This window comes from Triturus cristatus, chromosome 4_1 (assembly GCF_964204655.1).
Source record: "Triturus cristatus chromosome 4_1, aTriCri1.1, whole genome shotgun sequence".
Lineage (NCBI taxonomy): Eukaryota > Metazoa > Chordata > Amphibia > Caudata > Salamandridae > Triturus > Triturus cristatus.
This window is the reverse complement of record NC_140585.1, coordinates 685,649,067-685,671,716: the sequence shown is the minus strand read 5'-3', so window position 1 is coordinate 685,671,716 and position 22,650 is coordinate 685,649,067. Positions and strand designations below refer to the sequence as shown.

Sequence of the window (22,650 nt, the reverse complement as noted above, 5' to 3'; positions counted from 1 at the left end):
CAAATGATTTATATAAAAGCCTGCTCGCCTCTGCCTGGGCCAAACTGCACCTATTTAACTTAAGTTTTTGTATCAAAGTATGTACTTCTAGCGCCCTCTACTGTCTTTTTGTTGTGTGTGCACCATGCTAACCTAACTACAATATCAAAGAAGCAGCCAACAATTGACTTGTGTAGTAGGTGCGCTTAATGCTTTTATTCTATCTCGGCGTTGGTGTCTACTGTGCAGTGAATTTGCACGTGTTTGGTATGCCAAGTATGCGAAGTTTGCGGTTTCACGGACCAAAGTAATAGAAGCCTGAAGTGAATGTTAAACCTCTGTGTCCATACAAGACTGAGACCACGCTTCTGACTAAAACCTAAACTGACATTTATAGGGGAACTTGAAATTGAAAAACAGAGACTTGTGGATTGGGCTGTGTGAGCATGCGTCTTTAAAAGGGCCCTCTCACCGCCCGGGACGTCTCACCGCCCGGACCGGTCCCCCACCGCCCCGGCCCTCTTGGCATTATACCAACCCAACCGACCCTTCGCACACTATCTTTAATCGTTACCTGTCCAAGTACTTTGATTTTTCGACCTGTATGCAGTGCCCTTTTGCTATCTAGCTATGCTTGCCCATAATAAATATTGTATATGTATATATTTTAACTTAACCCTTTTTCGGGGAATTTTATTTCTCGTATTCCTTTGACTTGCTAGTGCTATCTGAAAATATTCCCATTGTCGAGAAGCCGTGCAGAAACAGATGCCAGCTGCGCACTCAGTTAAACGCTCGTCACATTGCAGTTCACTGAACTTGGAAATGCACGATGTATCCCTTAATTTTCATAGTACCCTCAGTCCTTTACTTTATAGCGCCATGGGTGTCTGACAGGTTAGCTCCCTGACCTCAGTGCGCGCAGAACAACCCTGCCTTTCCTGGTACGATGTACACCGTTCCTGGTATGATGTACACGGGCGATGGCTGTCTCTGAGGGGGCACACCACATTATTTTGTGGTAGATCTGAGCGGTTCCTGAACCACTGCTTCCCGTTCCGGTAATTCTGTGCTTTAGGAATCTGAGAAGTGGGATTGATTCGCTGCCGTGTCTCTGAGCAGGCCAGCACTGTTTATTGTACTCCAAGAAAGGCCCGGCTTGACTAGGGGGCTGGATACACACCATAAACATTACCGACCATAGAGTAAGCAGGAGAATCACCACCGTTCTATAATCAATTATAATCAAATACATTTCCATTCACGTGTACTTAATTTGTTTAAATGGATATTATAATTCTTGGCGCGTTTCAAGTTTCCTCCGCCACCCGTATTTAACATGTCTGTCTGTATCAAACGAATTTAGGGAGACCTTCCCAGAGTCATTCTGAAGTCATCCGATGACTTCAGCTAGCCTACTCCTGTAATTATCTGGTGAAGTCATCACGGGCCATCTTTGAATGAGATGACTAGAGTCCTCAGAAAAAAGACTCCAGGATGGTGTTGCTATTACTTCAAGGTGGTGATCATTAACCGCAGTAGGGTGGCCTTCAGTGGAAAAGATGTGGTGATCTTTCACTATTCCAGGATGATTCCCTGATGACTTCACAGTGAGGTTGTGTTACTCCCGACGACTTTACGCTGGTGTTTTAATACTCTACGATGACTTCAGAATGAGACTTTATTACTTCAGGATCAAAAGATGATGATTTCAGGGTGAGGCCATTTCTACTGCAGAATAGTGCCCTGATAACCCCTGGACGAAGCTGTTTTACTCTATGATGATGCCATTATGATTTGAAGATGGAGCTGTCCGTCCAGGGTGGTGATCTGAATAATGCTGGGTGAACATTAGTGCAAAAGTGTGAAATTATAAAGCCAGTCTTTAAAATTGTTTTTACCTGAAAAGTGGATCCTTGCTACAGAAACACCTAAATTGCTTTGCAGGCGAAGTAGAAAAGGGGGTAGATTTCCTGCTCAAATGTAGGAAAAGTATGTGTTCTGCCGCCTGCACTACAATCACCCCAAAATGATCCAGGAAGGCACCACCCACCCATTGCTATTCTAAAGGTGTTCCCAGTAGGTCATAAGGCGGATCCAGAAACCGAGACTTGTACTGAGTGGTTGTTGACAGCCAATCCGATATCATGACACAGTAGGTGTTTCAGTTTTTACCCTTCTGATTCTGTTCTCGGAACCCATTCATAATAGCCCTGTCCCTGCCTGATCATCACATCACAGATTCTCCAGGCTGGACATGTAAGCAATCCTGCAGCAGTTCACGATCACTATCGGATATCACTGACTGCTTGCACATGATCTGTCATAAAAGGAGGAGGACACGGGGAATGGCCGGCTCCCGTTTACCATGCAACATTCACCCAGTCCCTCGGATAGGAACTTTTGAATATGTATTGTTACTTCAGAACAATTCCATAATTACTAGGATCTATAGCTGCCACTCTTCCTAAAACAACTTAAAATCATATATCTATTGTCAAGCAAAGACACATCAAGCAGGACCATAATCCCCGCAATGCCGCTACTCCACTCCTTTTGATCCAGCCTCCCTTATTTGCTCTGAAATTTTGGTTTGTGATTCCTGAGTAGTAGCGGGGAGGCAATTGTGGGACTGGAATATTGTGATGAACTGTGGTTGAAGCCTGTGATTGAGCGTCAGTGTAATTTTATGAGTGGCTGAGCAGGATATTGTAGTTGGACAGTGCTGGATTTGAAGGATCCTGTAAGAGGTTAATGTCAGTGATGGGTGACTGGTAATGGTTGCCAGTAACTGATGAAACGTGGCTTAATTAAAAACTTTTTTTAGTGGCTCTGTGTCCTACAAGTGGGGAAAGGAGTGTTTTATGCAACTCAGTGGTATTTTGAGTGGCTTTATGAATGTGGTGTCAGGGAGATATCTTATAAACTGAGTAATATGGGTTGTATGGCTGATTGCAGTGAGCAGCGAGTGAGCATCTGACTAGTTTTGATGAGTGGTTATCAGTAAGGAGGTCAACAGGTGGTGCTGCAAGAAATGGTGGGTGTGCTGTAAATGGCAAAGGATGGTTACTTGGTCATTTGTATGCTGTTCAGAGCAGTCTACCGCCCTCTCTGCTGGGTTCAGCATCAAAGATCCCTGCAGCCCTATGGGTTGAATCCTAATCCTTTAAAGGAAGCATTCTATGAACCTGAATCGGACTCCGCTCCTCATCTTTCTCTATGAAAGCATGTGGTGCCTCTTCAAGGGAATAGATGAAGACCGGTTATACAAGAGGGTTCCACTTGAATTAAGTCCCGGGTACTGTTGATATTTTCAAATGCCCATTCAAATTTAAAGCTATCCTTGCACAGTACATTTCTCTGTAGAGTAGCCATACATTATTGACAACCATATGTGGTAAAACTTCACCTTGATCCTTGACTACTGTGGTTAAAAAGTCCCTGCCTCAAGAACAAAGTAAGTCGGTAACTATGTGGTATTGATCATAGGTGTAATGGCGCCTCATAAGATTAACACTTGTGTTCTGTACGCTATTCTATGACGGTGCTTATGGGTGTAGAGAACCACAAACTCTACAAAAAGAGAACAGCATTAATTCTTTTAAATCCCCAGCACACGTAAGTAAGTAATTACAACATTTCAGTCAAGTCTGGTAATGGACACATTAGACAAGTAATTCAAAGAGTTATGAGTCTGATCTTCTTTCTTTCTTTATTCAAGAGGCATTCTTTAGAAATTCCACAGCCAACACGTGTTTCGTCGTATTGGAAAAACTGGTCCCACGACTTTCTCAAGGCTGTATAAGTAAAGAAACATCAATGAAGACCAGTATAGTCATTCATAAACTCCCACAAAGAGGGTAATTTCGTGCATTAAAACAGAATTATTTAATGCTAGATGATGTATACATCATATGCACCTCTACGAAAATGCTGACCATAAAGCACACGTGAGTACAACATAGGAAAGTTTACTATGATCCCAAAGGAAGGAGAGAGAAAAGGAAATGAAATGAAATCAACGTCAAGTGAAACGGTCCTACAGTACGGGTTCAACGTAATGATCCGTGTCATGCCAATGAAAACGAGTGAATTAAGTGGAAACCGAGCGAGAGAAATAGAACAGCGGCGAGTAGAAAGCCCAACACAGGCGTAATTTCAGTTAGCCATTATAAAACATGCAAGATCGTGAGGACTTCCGTGATCACACTCCAAATAAATCCATGCTAGAATACCTATTCCTTCTTGTATTTCGTATCTAAGATAAGCAGAGATATACAAAAAACCATATCAGAAAATAATCACACATGGTTCATCTTTACTCAAAACCCGCTAAAATACTATAGGTACATACTTTAAGCGTGGTACAAATTCCGGACCACACGGGGTTCTGTTCGTGGACGGTGTGAATTAAAAGTGCTCTTGTTGATGTCTTCTACAAGATTTGGTCTGTAAATTGTGCTGTAGATGAAGTAACACAACCCGCGTTGATTCATATGTAATGAAAACAACAACAATACACCGTGTCGCCAAACAATCCACTAGACCATGTTGCATGTTTATAAAATGGGCTACTCTTAGTCAAGTATATTCTTAATCTCCATTCTGAGAAGGCTTCTAAACTAGCGCCCATTACACGCCAAATGTGCCCACATTTCAAAACCGAGTACGAAGTTCTGAACTCCCTCATTTCTTACCGTTAGTTGAGAGTAATAGCTCCCTGGTACACCGTCCCTCCGATAAAAATATGAAGTCGAGCTGAGTGCAGCTTTCCTCCTCCCGAGTGTCGGCGGCAATGAGTAGCGATCCCGCCAACGGCAAAAAACCACTCCCTCTTAATTCCGTCGTGTCACGTCAGACATAGACAAGGAAGACAGACTCATAGGAGTCTCCCCCATGTCCCAAAATCATTCTGGTCAGTCAAAACCTCAGATTATCACCGGTAATGTGAAAGATCCCAAATTAGATAAATGTTTGTGTTCTGCACGCAGTATTCAAAAACCCGCGAACCACGAGGAAATATTCAAAAACCCGCGAACCACGAGGAAATATTCTGTGCTTATTCCGGGTTTAAGTGATATTGCCGTCTTATTCGTTGTGCTGAGTGCGTCCCCGGTGTCACTCCCTTAAGTCTCTCCAAAGATTGCGGTCATTACAAATATACAATATGCTAAGTATTACAATTGTTAAGAACAGTATTTCTATTTTATCCTGACAGTCATTCGAAAGGATTATGCAAACATTCAGAAAAAACATAGACGTCGGACATTAAAATGCTAATAGTTATTTAGCATACAAACAGTTACAGAACGTGGCTATTCATTGCAACCAAAACTCCATTGTGTATTCTTTATCGATATCTGATTAAGTTAGTGGTTGGTGGCTGTGTCTCTAATATGGTTATTACAGCTCACCTATTTATACTCCTAATTTAATCTCAGAACCCATACCAGGGTCCTTGTGCGGATATCACAATACCTTGAGAGTTCATCTGCCCAGGAAATAGTGCAGCTCCTGATCAATATTCAGGCCACACTCTGTGCTCCTCCTTTTTAATATCCAGAGTGCTTCTCTCTTCCTCAATGCTAGTTCCCTGTTCCCACCCCTTGGGTGTCTAGGTATATGATCAATTCCGTAGAATTTGAAACTTCTTGTCATAGTTTGTTCAGTGCAAATGGATATGTGCGCCGCTAGAGGGTACGATCTTGCATGTTTTATAATGGCTAACTGAAATTACGCCTGTGTTGGGCTTTCTACTCGCCGCTGTTCGATTTCTCTCGCTCGGTTTCCACTTAATTCACTCGTTTTTATTGGCATGACACGGATCATTACGTTGAACCCGTACTGTAGGACCGTTTCACTTGACGTTGATTTCATTTCATTTCCTTTTCTCTCTCCTTCCTTTGGGATCATAGTAAACTTTCCTATGTTGTACTCACGTGTGATTTATGGTCAGCATTTTCGTAGAGGTGCATATGATGTATACATCGTCTAGCATTAAATAATTCTGTTTTAATGCACGAAATTACCCTCTTTGTGGGAGTTTATGAATGACTATACTGGTCTTCATTGATGTTTCTTTACTTATACAGCCTTGAGAAAGTCGTGGGACCAGTTTTCCCAATACGACGAAACACGTGTTGGCTGTGCAATTTCTAAAGAATGCCTCTTGAATAAAGAAAGAAAGAAGATCAGACTCATGACCCTTTGAATTACTTGTCTAATGTGTCCAATTACCAGACTTGACTGAAATGTTGTAATTACTTATTTACGTGTGCTGGGGATTTAAAAGTATTAACTCAAGAACAAAGTACAGGATGTGGGATTTGGGTAATAGAAAGGATCGGACTATGAGAGGTATGGTTTTGGGCAGTACCACCAAGTCAAAGACCTATTTGGTTTCCATCATGTCACAAATTGAAGTGTTGGAATTGGTTTGTAGTTTCAGTTGGAGCACAAATGTTGCTTTTTAGTTCGAGCCTAGAGTAACGCTCATGCGCTGCTCTGCAAGACTTATTGTAGAGGAGTAGGGAATAGAAGCCCCACCCACTCTGCCCATATATGCCATTGGCTTGTCATTGTCCGTCCTAAATGCTGGCTTCTGATTAGTCAATTGGCTTGTTAGTTCCTCCTTAGTACCGCCACCTCTTAATTTGTCACTTCCCATGGCGACTGGCCTCTTCGGTTGTTACACGGTACATGTTATTTAGACTTTGAGCACTATTTTCTTTAATGAGGTTCTCCTCCTGCAGGTGCCTTCCTCCCCCCCCCCCCCCACTCTGCTTGTCGTGCCTTCTTTTCCCACCCCCGCCCTCAACCCCGTTGTCCGTGCCTTCTCCCCCCGCCCTCCTTCCCGTTGTCCATGCCTTCTCCCCCCTCACCCGCCCTCCTTCCCGTTGTCCATGCCTTATCCCCCTCGCCCACCCTCCCTCCCGTTGTCCGTGCCTTCTCCCTCCCCGCCCGCCCTCCCTCCCGTTGTCCGTGATGCCTACAATTTGCAATGCAATAGGTCTCAGGTAAATGCGAGACCTATTGCATTGCAATTGCTTGTTGGAAATAAATATTGAAAAATACACCTCCTTTGCCTGTGGCATGGGTTCTGGAGTAAGGGAGAAATGTAATTCAGCAGAGCACAGATACTCTAGAAGGCGACATCAATCGCAGGCGACCATTTACCTTATGGAGTAACTCACTGTTTGGGAACTTCTGACGTGCGGGAGGAACCCCAATTTCAAATTTACCCAAAAAACTTGCATGCACCTGGCACAATAGCTAAAGAGATTAAGGGAAAAACGATGGTGCTCCAGGGCCTAACAGCCTTCCATCGTCTGTATTCAAATGTGCGCCGGAAGAATGAGCTAAGCTATTACTTCCCCTATATAACTATGCGTTTACTATCTTTCAGACACCAGATTCATGGAAAGGCTCGATCTTATGTCCAATTCTTAAAAAAGGAGATCCTTCCCTTCCAGCTAACTACCGACTTATAGTCCCATTAGATGTTCAGGCCAAGGTCTATGCCCGGTATCTTCTCAAGTCACTAGAAAAATGGGTAGCGGAAAATAACATTTTACCATTCTTTCAAACTGGGTTCCGAGCTTCTGCCTCCACAATTGACAACATCACCGCCCTAGTCATTCTGAGTGAACAAGCAGCACAAAAAAATCAGCTCCCCCTCTATTGCTGCTTTATAGACTACAGTGCCGCATTCGATAACGTGTCTCGTAACACTCTATGGAGGAAATTAGACAAGTGGGGGATCCCACGGAGCCTGCTCGGAGCCCTTATCTCCTTGTATAAGAACACATGGGTGCAAGTCAGAACTGGCCCCACGACACTCTCCACAAAAATTCCTACTTCAGATGGCCTAAAGCAAGGATGTGTTCTTGCTCCCCTCTTGTTTAACCTCTGCACCGCTTACCTGAGGAGATTCCTGGAGAAAAGCATCCTCCTTCCGCCAAAACTGGGCCACGCAAAAACAAATTTGCACATTCTGCAATATGCTGACAATATTGTCATAATGGACCAGGCCAAGAATGGCCTCCAAAGAGCCTTGTGTAAGCTCAACGAATACAACACAGCTAATGCTCTTAAAATTAACCAGGATAAGACCAAGGTTTTGATTTTCGGCCGTTGAAAGAAAAAGAAAATTCTAACGTGGAACATTGGGCCCGCAAAGATTAAAACAACATCAAAATACAACTACCTGGGGGTTTGGTTTAGCAAGTCTTCTAGACCATCAGTCCACTTAGCTGCCATGAAAAAGAGAGCTGGAGCAACAACATACAGCCTGACTCGACTCAACCAGCCCCTGAGTATTCCCTCTGCCGAACCCATACTGAAGGTGATCAAAGCTACCCTTCTACCTGCCCAACGTTATGGGCACCAAGCCTTTCCTGAAGCATGCTCAGCCAGGCTCGACCATGCCCAGGTTACCATTTATAAAAAAATCTTCCATCTCCCGAATTATATTCACAGGGCAAGACTACGACTGGAGCTGGGTCTCCAAAGACAATCTATTTCCTGTAAGGCTGAAACCCTGAAGTACTACATAAGGGTACTAAAAGCCACAGATAATACGCTTAAAGCCCGGTTAAAAGTATCCCTTGCCAGCTCTGGGAACCCACGGACCCGCCAAATTGTAAAAGCCATAAGAACGCTACATATCGATGAAACCTCATTAACTGCAGTCTCTATTCCATACACAGTCTGGAAAAGGGTTATCAATAAGCAGGCAAGACAAATCTCCTACCAGATGGACACTTGGGTTTTAAAAACGTCAACTATCTTGCTCCCCTTGAACAATTCATACCTCCCCAGGGTACAGCAACCATACCTTTTTGATAGTTTGAATGGCCCTTAAAAATATAATGTATATGCGTCTTCTAGGCCTGCGCTCCACTGCCTTCAACCGATGAGCTCCAACTGGTGAGGAGGGGGCTTGTAGACTGCAATTACAGGTCTGAATCATGGCTGCATCTTCTGTGCTGTTGTCCCGCCATAGACGCTCCTAGAAGAATTCTCCTAAAACCATTATATCTAAAAAGGGGCATCGGCACATGTTGGGAGGCATCACTTGCACAGATATTCAAACGCTCGCAAGCTCCGGAAAATATGTGAGACTTTTGGAAAACCTGCTCTCTCCCTCTCTTGCCTCTTCCCAACCGGTCTCCTTCCCAAAAACCCATCACAGACTAAGTTTGCACTTTGTCCTAGTGTCTCTTCACTAAACTGAGCCACCGGCTCATTTTACCCTTGATTTTGAATCTCATAATTACCGTTATGCTCACAGTACAAGCATTACCTTGTTAAAAACATGTTATGAATTTGAGGATTTGCTTCGCTTTGTTTTTAATGTGGTAAAGACGCTACAGAAACATTATTATTTCAATGGTTTTAATTAACTGTGCTAACCTAATAAAAATCTGAAATCTGATTACGGGGTTCCATTTATGGCCTAATATATGGATTTAGCAGGATAAGCATGCAGCCGATCTCCCCATTGAGGTTCAGGTTAAGAAAGACTGACACTCTAGCACTAGAAACAGCTGCCACCAACTGTTAGTAATGCCATAGCATGACGTACAGGAGAGTCACTCACAGTTAAAGGAGTACCACTCAGATGGACCAGAAACACAAACCGAGACAAGCACTTTGTTGAGCAAAGCTCCATTATCATGTAGAGCTCTGGTCAGGAGACTTGTAATACAGGAATCCATTCCTCATCTAAATGTGAACATTCCTGTATAAGAGTGGTTCTTCTTGACTTATGTTCAGCATCTTTGACCCAATCAGGACCTCCTTATGCTGGTCACTCACAGCATTGATGTAGACTCACTAATAGACACCCTTTTCATATTGAGGCCACCCATGGTCTAACAGTGGCCTAACCTGCTGCGCCACTCAAGGCATAATAAAAAACATTCTTGACATTCTGTGGGCATCTTTGACTTTCTGCTGAGTTGTGTAATCATTGCTAATGTTATTTTCTTGGTGCCAGAGATCACTTTCTGCTAAGATGGTACTTTTAATTACTCATCTGGTGGCATTTCAAATAGATTTTTAAGACATTACCATTGGAACCTCTTGCTGATCCACTGGGGTCTTCACTACTGTAATGTTTTCTCATGCAACAGTAATATTATTTGATAGTAGTCATGGATAGGTTTCTTTAATTTGCAGCTGCTCTGTGTACACTAGGTGGGTCACCCCTAACCTATTGTCATTGCCAAGTTGGTGTCCTAGTTCTGTGTCTGTGGCCAATCTTGATTTTTGATCTTAAAACTCGGATCACCCTAATTGTTTTATGCAATGGGGGACCAACAACTGAAGTAATTTGCCCATTGTTTCTCCCCATTCCCGCCCTCCATATTGCTTCTGTCCTCCCTCCATGTTGCTTACCCCACACTCTACTCACACGCTCCCTCCTATGTCCCTCATGCCCATCCTCACATTGCTTCCCCCACTTGCACCTTCTGTGTTGTCCCAACGGTGCCAATAGTTTTGCTCCAGACCCTGCCACACTTTTTAATACGCTTGCAGGCATTTAAAAAACAAATCTGATGATGCAACTTTGATCTGCAAATAAGAAAAAGCATGATGTGTCACTTGTAAGCACTCCGTGGGTCATATATAATTTTTTCGAATTTAGTCCTGCTGCTGCACTGCATTGGGTATGCTGCAGAGCATAGCTAAAACCCATTGACAAAACCAATAGGTCTCACGTTTAAAAAAAGATGAACATTTTACACATCATTAGTTAAAATGTTGAGAGCTCGAAAACACAGAATATGCTAAATGTGCATTTTGTGATTGCATAATCTTCAGCGTTAATTGCCTTTCTATGCTGCATAATTAAATTGACCTTGTTCCATAATTTAGTACAGCAGTTCCACTGAATTCTAGTAGGCCTGCCTATGAAGTCCGATTTGCATCAGTAATATGTATTGTTCATTTTAAATTTGGTGGGTCCTTTACCCATAATTTGAATAAAAATGGCTTGAAAGAAGAAAATGAGGGGAAATATTGACCAGTGACTCACATTACCCACAGTTCTCGTTAGCACATTGCCTATGTTCATATAACTGAAAAATCATGTACTAGCTAAAACAGGTACACTGTTCAGTCATCAGCAATAATTGTGAAATCACCTAATTGTCTCAATGTTTTTAACAAAAATAAAACCAATATGGTGGACAGACTCTTACGGTAATCCGCAAACCATCTTCAAATCATCAGGAATGCCCTCACCTTGTTAGTGCCTAGGAGTAATCGGATAGTCTTTTTTAAATCATCCCCAAGTCAGCAGGAAGGCTCACATTGTGGGAAGTAATCAAATAGTCCTTATCAAATCATCCTGAGATCATCAGGCCTAGTTTCTAAAACTCTCTTGCTGACTTTAACAACTTGATGATCTATGATGATGAGAAAATTACTTCTATTGTAGTTGGATGTTCCTCCAGTGACTCTGAGATGGTTTCTAAAGTAATCCTGTGTGGCCTGGGTCTGACCAGATGAACCTCTCTGTGGACTCATGCAACTTGTGCATCCTTCAGTGCCTGTCTCATGGTGTGCGTCTGGAGACTAGGTATGGGTGGGGAGATCTTGTTTCGCTTTTTCTAGATGGTGAAAGTTTCGCTGTCGTACCACTTTTTTTCACAGCTATCAACTTTGAAGGAAATTATCAAAGTGTCTATGCATCTAGATACAGTGCACAAAAAACCTACAGCTTTAATACTTCAGCACCAAATACTTTTTAAAAGTGCGACTCTGAATGGCCAGTTCTTCTTAGCAGAAATAACTATAACTTGTGCTCTACCATGCACTGCTTATGATCTCACATGTAAGATCACTCATGACATGTTCAATGACCTCGTTTATGACATCACTGATGACACCATCCAACTAGTGTGTTAGTTTGTTTTTCATAGTGGCGGGTGACTACCATATTACATTTCTAACTATTGTTGTACAGCCTGTGTTCAGCTAATGGGTGTAAGTGTTTACAAACCTCATGTGCTTCTAATGCATCCTAGGTGTGTAGAGGTATTTAACACATTTTAAATCTTTGTATTGAAGAGTAACTCTGTGTGCAGTTGATAGTTGATGACTTGTGTCCAATATGTTCCTCACAAGTTTTTTAGTTCTGCAGGAAAAGTTTCCAACAGGGCAAAGATTCTACATAGCAGATCCTAAGTATTGTAAGCAGCTTTGAGTTATTAGACCGAATCGTCTCAGCATGACAATTTCCACATAACATAAAAGTCTGTGTGCGCCAGGTACTAACCTATGTACATGCGCTCCTTCTGTAAAGTGTTTACCACAGTATGAATGCTGCAGGTAGTATGATCTTTAGCACCTTCAGACCTTGGTTATTTTAAGCAAATAGTGTCTTTTTAGACAAGTGTTGCATAGAGTGTACACTGTTCTTACAAGATCGTTTTTTAAATACTTTTGGTGTATTTCTTGTGAGAGTTTCACTATCCACAAATAGTGTGGTACAGAGTAAACTCTCTCCATAGAGTTAACATTGTTTATACTACCCACCTTTCTAGTAATATCAACTTTTTTTCTCAATGTGGTTTCGGTGACTGTCAAGGGTTTGATATAGATAAAAGCTGTCCATAGTAGGGACACTTAATTTTGGAACGGACGCTGAGAATCTTGAGGAACATGGCTTTTTCTGAACAGTTGTACACATATGTAACACCATGGTCAATGAGGGTTTCCCATATATCTGTGGTTGATTGTTAATGTGAACTAGTCTACCCATGAAGTGTATAGTAAAGGGTCACTGTTCCACATAACATGCTTGCTGCACCTAAGGGAGTTGTATCTGTGATGCCATTAATGATGTTTATATTATTCTGAACTATTTTGTACTTGCTTTCAGGCCTCTCATGCCATACTAGTTTACAGAGTAATGTGTTCAAAAGAAGCTTATATGTTGTCGTCAGCCATGTCATCCGTAATATCATCATTAATGTAATCAGTGATGACCATTATTGGTCATTAATTCCAACAAGGCAGAGGTACTCTGGCACTCTCATTTGTCTCTAGCTAAACATTTTTCCTCTTATTGTGGCCATCTTGGCTTCAGCCTGCTCTGCCTGCAAAATCTGTAAAGGACCTGGTCGTTTTACTGGAAGAAAATCTACCTTTGGAGAATCGGGCTAAACATCTCACCTCTTACTGCTTTCTCCTAAATAAAGGTGCTCAGAAAAATAGTTCTCTAGCTCCTTCCAAGTCTCTTGGTATCATGGTTCAGTCCATTGTCCTCAGCTGCCTTGACTATTGTAATATATTGTTTTTAAAAGCCTGTCACAATGTTTGGAAGAATCGTCCGCAAATTCAAAACATGGCAGCAAAAGTTGCTTTGGTCCTATCAAACTGTTCTGTGCCTGCTGCCCTCTACTCTGCATTGATTGCCACTGGCTAAAATAATCTCTTTTAAATCTATGTACATTGTTCAAAAGACTCATCAAGCTGGCCCAATATATTTGAACAGCAATTTTTAGGTCTACGCACCTAATCCTTCCCTTTGCTGTCAGGACTTCTTTGTATTCCCTAAGATAAATGCGCTCGCTGGGGCGGTAGGGCCTTCTCTTTGGCTGCCACCAAATTGTAGAACTACATGCCTCTTTCTCTCGGGGTATGTTGGTCCTGACTAGATTCAGAAAAACTCGAATGCATTGGTGTATACCATCTGATCTGGATTTTCTTGTTGCTTTGACTCGACATCTTTTCTATCTGGTATCGGACTGCTGTGCTCAGGTCTCTAGCAACAGGACACCATTTCAGTATTTGAGCTCTTTATAAAACCGTTTAACATAACATATAACATATCACACATAACCTAAATCGTAACATTTAACGCATAACATATAATATGACGTAATATATAACATAAGATACAACATAACGCATAGCATGTAACGCATAGCATGTAACGCATAGCATGTAACACATAGCATGTAACACATAGCATATAAGGCATAGCATATAAGGCATAGCATGTAACGCATAACATATAGCACATACCAACATATAGCATAACCCAAAACAATACATAACTCATATCATAACATATAATATATCATACACCAGAACATATAATATGCATATATTTCTTTAGCTTTTTTTGGGGGGGGGGGGTGTGGCTAAACCACCCCTACATCTTCAAACCCCTTACCTTTACACATCCCTGAAACCTAAAAATCCCTTACTCACTCTTACCAATCCCTAAACACTAAAAAATCATTACCTCCACCCATCCCATGTCTCTTAAAAAGCCCTTAATATGCTTTACCCTGACCCATATTTGACTGCTAAACACCTCTTACTGTCTTTACGATCAGCCCGCGAACCGACAACAAATGAAATCACGGAACACCTCTAATCGCTTTTGCTTAGGAACGCCCTTAATACTACTACTGCCCATAGCAACTTTTTACTAGTTAATAGACTTTGGTGATGTAGCTATGCACATTCTTTGCATGTAATACCAAACACCGGTTTTAATTTTAAATGTATTTTTTATGCGGACTACGATTGTACTTGGCATCTAAACCCTATTCAGATTTTATTCATTTTATCTTTACCTCTTCTTAATTTGCATTTATCTGCTCTGCTTTTGTAAAGGATTTTAAGTAATCCTACAATAAACTTTAATTACTTACCTCTTACTACCCCTTGCCCCTAACCATTTCTAAACCTCTCAATCCCCTTACTACTCCTTATCCACCCCTTAAAATAAAAACCCATTTTGTAAATGATATATGTAACGTGTATGTATACAAGTATAATGCCATTTAAAAATATAATAACATTTACCTGTGTGGTAAAATCCTGCGTTGTAACAAAAAAAGGCCTGCGTGGGACTTATGTGGTAAAGACTGCACTTTTTTGGTCGATTTTTAATACAAAATAATAAAGGTAACTGAACTGACTGCATGATAATGGTGTTGCGTGTGTTGCTCCCACAGATATTGACATTAATATTGCATATTTTTCGCCTCTCTAGCTGATATTCAGTAACGAGTACACTCAGGCGGAAGACCAGAACTGGCATCTGAAGCACTTTTGCTGTTTTGATTGTGACTGTGTCCTGGCTGGAGAGATCTACGTCATGGTGAATGACAAGCCGACCTGTAAACCATGCTATGTGAAGAACCATGCGGCGGTAGGTATCAGCTTTTGATAGGAGCGCATCTTGGGATATTAATGATGGAGTGTGCGTTATGATCTCGAAATACAAAAAAAGGTGTAAAGCATAAATATGCCAACATTAGTTGAGAACGGAAAGTGAAAACAGATGATGGGTGAGAGAGGGTCAGGTCTTTTACAGCCAACATTTGAGATCACATCCATCCTGCTATAAATGTGCTTGACCTCTTCCTATGAAAATGTTTTTTGATGCCAGTGAACATCTTGGACGCCAATTGGTTTACATTTTATCTGGCTACACTGTGTGTCATGTCATAACAATACAAAGCGGTAAAACATCAGAGGAGCATGTCAAAAAATGAGAAATTTCCTAGCTATCGTAAAGGAAAGTTCCAATTCTATTAAGGACACGGAGGCGAGGATTAGGCTTTACTTCCTTAGCATTTATTACAATTATCAAGCTCCAGCAGCCATTTCATAAGGCTAACTGTGAACAAAAAACTCAATTTCCCATAAACCGTATGGAACAAAATAAAAACAAGTACACCAATCAGGATCCAGTCCGCCGCACATTGTCCTGTGAAGCCTCTCTAGCCTCCTCTTTCTTCCTGCGACTGCTGCTATCCTCCAACATGATCACTCCTGTTGCTTGGACTCCGCCCCTGGGGACAAAATTAAGATGTTATTGCCACTGAATAGGACAATGTGTCACAGAGCACAAATCAAACCGATATTAGAACATGTCAAACAGTACAGGAATATCATCCAATCAGACATTTTTGTATAAACAAACTGATCTGAGTACCAATTACTGTTATCCAACAACCTCCCCAATTTCACATCTTTGTAATGGGAGGGAAGAAATATGTCGAGAAATATTTCCTAGGCGGGCTAATCATCGCCTCCGTGTCCTTAATAGAATGGGAACTTTCCTTTACGATAGCTAGGAAATTTCTCATTCTATGGCAGGACATGGAGGCGAGGATTAGGCTAATTCAAAGCTTATCCAACACCACGCTTGCCAGAGAGGGAACTGGTTCAAAATAGAAGGTCTTAAAGGTGGAATCATTTGACCAGTCTGCTGCCTTGAGAATATCCTCTAGGCGAGCACCAAAACATAAAGCTTTAGAAGCCATAGCCCCTCTTACTGAGTGGGCCCCAAACCTGGAGGTGTCAATTCCAGCTTCTTGCATGACCCACCTGACCATCGTACGGGACGAAACCGCTTTGTGGGGTTTTGTGAGGGCAATTAATTGATTCTAGCCATGTGGACGAAGTTTGTCAGTCACACACTCTTACACCTTAATAGTGCAAACCACACACAGTTTGGGGGACTGCTCAAATCTGGGTAGGAAACCAATCTAGAACCACTTTTCGTTCTACATGAAATGTGAAAATTTACCCTGTCCGGGGTGAAGACTCTACCTGTTATATCCAGGGATCTGACACCCGAAACACGTTGACAAGATAACAAACACAAGCAACATTGCCAATTTCGCCGACAGCTGTTTCCTAGAAAGAGAATTTTTAGAGGGCCAAGACTGGAACAGGAGAAGAACTTTATTAATATCCCAAAGAGATGTGTATTTGGGTTCAGGGGGAACTGAGAGCATGATACCCCGCATCAGTTTCTTGACTAAAGGGTGCTCCCCCACTTGGTGACCATCCACCGGGAGGTGGCCTGCCGAGATTGCTGATCTGAGGTGTTAATAGACCGGTACGCGAAACCTTGGGAAGCCAGGTCCGCCAGAAAATTCACTACCTGGACAGCTTCCATGGCCGTCGCCTGACGATCCGCCCTCCAACTGCAATACCTGTTGAGTTGGTAATCCAGCCGGGATGCAAAAAGGTCTATGGAGAAAGGGCCCCACCTGTCCTGGATCAGCCTGAAGATCTGAGGATCCTGCTTCCAAAGGCTGTAATCTCTCCAGTGGCGAGAGTGCCGATCCGCCACATGGTTGGAGCTCCCTGGGAGATGCACTGCTTATAAGAATATCTGGTTGGCTAAACAGTATTCCCACAGGGTTCGAGCTAGATCCGACAATATCTTCGATCGTATCTCTCCCAGATGATTGACGTAGCGCACAGCAGCCACGTTGTCCATTTTGAGGAGGACCGAGCATTTCACCTTCTCCTTGGTTCAGCAACGGATAGCAAACGACCTTGCCATCAACTCCAGACAATTTATGGGCAGAGATCATTCGGGGGAGGGCCATTTTGCGCTGGTGGAGAACTATCCACATCGCGCACCCCATCCGGAGCCGCTGGCATCCGACTCGATCACCAAGTCGGGTTGAGAACCGAAAATTGCCCTGCCATTCCATGCCTCCATGTGGGCCAGCCACCAGTTCATTTCTTCGATCACGTCGGGAGACAACGGAACTATTTGTGAATCGGAGAGTCACTTTCTGAGATGTTCGACCTTCAAACGCTTGAGGGCCCTGTAGTGAAGGGGGCCAGGAAAGGTCGCCTGAATGGAAGATGAAAGAAGACCCACTATCCATGCCAGATGACGGAGCGAAACGTGTGATTTGGAGATGGTTCTCCGTAACTTGTGACGTCTCTTTGTCAATTTGCGCGGGGGTAGACTGAGGGACGCTTCGGCTGACTTTACCAAGAAACCCAGGAACTCGATTGTCTGTGATGGGGTGAGAAAAGATTTCTCCTTGTTTATTACGAACCCCAAAAACTCCAAAAGGTCTATTGTTGCTTGCAGGTGTGAAGCTAGACGAATCGGGCATTGATCCATGAGCAGTATATTGTCGAGGTAAATGATAAGACGTATACCTCGTGCCCGCAAATGCTCTACTACTGTCCACATCAGCTTGGTGAAGCACCAAGGGGTTGACGAAAGGCCGAATGGGAGGGCAGAAAACTCAAAAACCTGAGACTCCCAAACGAATTGAAGGAACCGTCTGTGCGGAGGGGAGATTGGAACCGCTAGGTAGGCATCTTTCAGGTCCAAGCGGACCATCCAATCATAACACTTGAGAAGATCCTGCAAGAGGTGACAGTACATTGACCGGCGTCCCTCTTCGCCACTACAAACAGGTTGCTTACAAACCCCCTGGGATGTATTGTTGACCTCACAATTGCCCCTTTTTCCAAAAGGTTGTCCAACTCCTGATTCACCAAAGCCTTTTGATCTGGGGGAAAAAACAAGGAGCAGGAGGGTGGGTCTGGGAAGCAGTGCCGTAGAATTCGATATGGAAACCCCCCACCGTCTCGATCACCCATGCGTCTGAAAACGGGCCAAACGCCCCCCAATCAAAATCTAATTTGAGTCTTGAACTCATACCTTGGGAATTGTTAAAGTTGCCTCTGTGGCCGCCTCTGCCTCCGCGACGGCGGGGATAAGATTTGGTCTGGTAGAGGTTACCAAACTTGCCGAGGTCCTGCCACTGACCACGATTGGAGTCACCACCTTTGGAGGCTGTCTGGAACGGACGGCCGAATGAGCACTGGGGGTAAAGATCCGCTTAATAGAGGATTGCACTTTGTCTAGGGAGTTGAATGGATTGACAAAGTTCCCAAGCTCTTTTATAAAAAAGATCTCCAAAGTGGACAGCTCCCCCAACTTCGGATAAATCTTAATGAGCAACGATCTGCGCCTCTCAGTAGAGATCGAGCAGTTAGCGTTCCCCAGAAAGATGATGGCTCATTGGGCCCAATTAGACAAAACTTCTGGAGAAATCGGGGAACCTGAGGCCTAGGCATCCTCCGCCATGTCCATGATCTTGGCCAAAGGACCAGCGACATCCAGGAGTTTATCCTGACATGAAAGCCAGGAACGGTCAATACCGTTCTTTGGGATGTGTACAAATTTGGCTAGGAAAGTGGCACTCTTGGGATCACTCTCCAGAGTGAGATCCACTTTCTCCTCCAAAGAAGGCCGGGAGCATTCAGCATTTAGACCACCTCTAACCTCCTTGTCTAGGGGCTTCCTGAGGCGGCTGGCCTTGTAGGATGCCACCTTGGGCGCAGGGCACCATTCTGTGAATCTGGGATGCAAAAGGTCATCGGGGTCTCATAAATCCTCTCGCGCCATGAGGTCCGAGCCTACGGAAAGATCCGACCTCCCCTGAGGTGCGGTCGCCAGGCGCCATGGTCTAGAACCATCACCAGCCACGTCCGAAGTATTGGGGGACTCCTCCCCCTCCCCTTGGTCCAACTGCAGTGGAGACCGGGGAGCCAATCCTGAAGTGCCTGGTGTCTGGGGATCCGGGATGGGTTGGGCGTCCAAAAAAACCTTCTTGATGCGCGCAAAAGCCCCGGGGTCATCTGCGCGCTTGCTCTTGTCCATGGCCTGGGGTGGGGTAGCCTGCGGAGCCAACACCTGCCCTGGTAGTAGTGGGGCCTGGGGCCAATTCACATCTTTCCTCTTTTTGAGGGGTTGCTGGCACTGCGCGTGGAGTGCCCCAGTCTCTTCTCCAGGGGGGCTACCACCTGCGACACAGCCTTGAGGATGTAAGCGACCATCACCTCACATAACTGGTCGTTGATGGGGAGGTAAGTAAGCTCTTCCTCCTCCAAATAATCCCCAGACTCCTCGTAATCCATGGACTCCATAACAACCAGTGAACAAATAAAGCCCACTAACAAGGGAATTTACAGGTAGGTACCATATCTGAATATTAAATAGCACACTGTGGGACTGCCCCCATAGTGACTCGAGTGGTTAATAGCACCTAGGGTGTCCCAAAGAAACTGAACAGATCTTACCCCGTAGGGTGTTTTCCCTTCAGGCGCTGACTCGCACTCAGGACCCTCAAATAAGCTCTTCAAACTCTACACGCGAGTGGAGCCTGCTAATTAGGGCACCCGACTCACCAACATTCAACAATACCGCTCGTCTAGATAAGATCTTCTCCCGTGTCAATGTCGCAGCCGGAGCACTCGCGCTGTCAGAATAAACTGAAATTGACCGTCTGACGTGCCCCGGTTGCTGGGGGGGTTGAGGAGCGCAGAGCTTTCATCCTGAGTTGCGCGGGCCCCATGGCGATCGGAAGACTGCGCCGTGAGCCGCGTAGGAGCGTTGGGAACTCCCGCGGCTAAAATAAACACACAAAGCACCAAAATAACCTCTTGAAACTCTATGCACAAGCAGAGCTTGCGTATCGGGGCACCCGACTCGCACAAAGACCCGCGTAGGAGCGTTGGGCGCTCCCACGGCTAAAGGAAATACAAACGGTAATAAAACACACAAAATCAATTTATATGCTAATAGATGACTGTGTGTGAGCCCGTAAGCACCCTCGGAGACCAATTAACAACAAAAACACTTCTAAAGCAATTTAGTAAATAAACACGGCAATAAAATACCATAAGGCAAAGAAACAGGAAAACACTTAACTGACGTGCTGCTGGAGCAGCGAAGAAAGAGGAGGCTAGAGAGGCATCACAGGACAATGTACGGCGTGCTGGATCCTGATTGGTGGACTTGTTTTCTTCCCTACGGTTTATGGGAAATTGAGTATTTTGTTCACAGTTAGCCTTATGAAATGGCTGCTGGAGCTTGATTATTGTAATAAATGCGAAGAAAGTAAAGCTTAATCCTCGCCTCCGTGTCTTGCCATAGAATTGGAAAAGTAATTTTAGAAAAGTAATAAATATGAAGAAAAAAGTAACAAACGCACCAAATGTGAAAAACATTTGAAATGGTGAAAGAATATGCCCATTAGTCAAAATAATACATAAGCAGAGCTTTGGTTGAAAAAATAATTACAGAATCTTAATAAGGGTCAGTCAGAGGTAGTTTGAGGGCAGAGTGGTGTTTCAATGTATGCAAGCGTTACATGGGTATTGTTTATCAGTGAAAACAGAAGGACGATGTGATTTGGGGCGTAATGCAGCCCCCTGCATTAAGGGTTGCTTGAGAGTAAGCGAATTCCCTTGCATTCCAGCAAATAGAATGAAAAGTTTTGTTTTTTTAGGTCTATGGCAGTATTAAAATCGGGCGTAACGCAGACCCCTGCAGCCCAGGGGGGGCTCCAACCTTTAAGGGGGCTCCATTTTTGTCCTAAGTTAGTGAATAGCTGTGAGAGATGAGCGACTCCGGGGCCCATTATTTTGTTTTACGCCACGAATTAAAGATGATTGGAGATGCAAGGGTAAGATGCAGTCAGATGTGCTTAAAATTTGGGGCCAGTGCCAGGCACTTTGGTGTTTATTATTTTTTTTTTTTAACGGAGATATATTTCCATTTCAAGAGGATGATGAATTTTATACATTTGATTCATGAAACTGAACTTTATTAAATGTATATGTTTTGTTTTCGGATTTTAGTTCTTAAAAACGTCTTCATAGTTGTTTACTTTATAACGCAAACGGGTAAGGACCCGGGCCGGGTAGGCAAAGCCGGACCCAGTAGAGGCCCAGACAAAACGCTGTCCAGAGGCGGAGGCCCTCCCCCCGCCCGCTCCCCCACATTAACATATAGGCTAGGCCGACGGGGGCCAGGATTGGCCCCCCTTTGGCATAAACAAGCCCCCCCAATCAGGGGACGAGCATAGGAGCCAGGGGGAGGATAAAAGGGGACATACGGCCCATTGGAGTCGCACATCCCCCCCCCGCATTTGGACAAAGGAAGAAGAATCGGCTGGACATACCTGGAGGCGATGGTCGGGTTTTCGCGCCTAAACCAGCTCGGCAAAGACTCTGCAGGCTCCAGGCGACGCAGCGACTTTCCAGCCGACGGATCCGCTTTACCAGGCAACAGTGGCTTCAGAGTGGCGGGGGGCGTCCTCGGAGACCGTGATCGACCACGAACCAGCGACGGCGATCCCTCAGCAGCGGAAGAACGGGGGCAGCGTGCAGAAGAGCCTCCACCCCCGCTATCGCTGTCCGAGTTAAGGGGGCCGAGGCATCAGGCTTCCCTACAACTGCAGCGCCTACAGCGGGCGGGGCGTCCACAGTGCTTCACCAGGAGCCGCTGGGATTGGCGGAAGCACCGGGGGCAGCGTACACAGAAGCCGGCACCTCGCCTTCGCCTTTCCTGGGAACAAGGGGATCGAGGCATCCGGCTTTCAAACACCGCCGGCAGCGAGCGGCGTGGTGGCGGTGAGATCACGCGGTGCATTCACAGGCCGGAGGGTTGCGGCTGTTTCTCAGCTTGGCCTAGTCCCCAAAAACGTTTGCGGGATAGGGCGAGAGGAGCCTCCACCACCGACAGCAGCTTGAACCGGGAGGCACAAGCGGGACATTGCGCTGCATCGCTGGGGGACACGTGTATTGAAGCACGCTAGAGGCAGCAACAGTCGCGACCTCCCCGCCATTTCCACCCAGCTGATCGGCGCCAAACACAGAAGGCGGAGATAATCGAAAGCAGGGAGCAGCGCTCACAAGTGGTGCGCTCCCTTAAAGGGGCAGGATCCCTTTTTTGTTATTTCAACACCATAAGCAAAACTTTTCTTTGCGCTGATGTGCACAGGAAGCAAGTAGAGAGGCAGGTTGCCCATAAAGCGGCAAGAGACCGGCACGACAGACGCGGGCACCAGCACCTGCCAG

The 22,650-nt window shown here is 44.5% G+C and overlaps 1 protein-coding gene across 1 annotated transcript in view; it reads left to right on the top strand.

The window, feature by feature from the left end:
- TES (testin LIM domain protein) overlaps positions 1–22,650 on the top strand; it is a 181,994-nt gene that overhangs the window by 129,556 nt on the left and 29,788 nt on the right. The window contains exon 6 of the mRNA XM_085653156.1: positions 15,002–15,160. Within this exon, the coding sequence (XP_085509282.1) occupies positions 15,002–15,160 (159 nt within the window). The remainder of the gene's footprint in view (positions 1–15,001; positions 15,161–22,650) is intronic.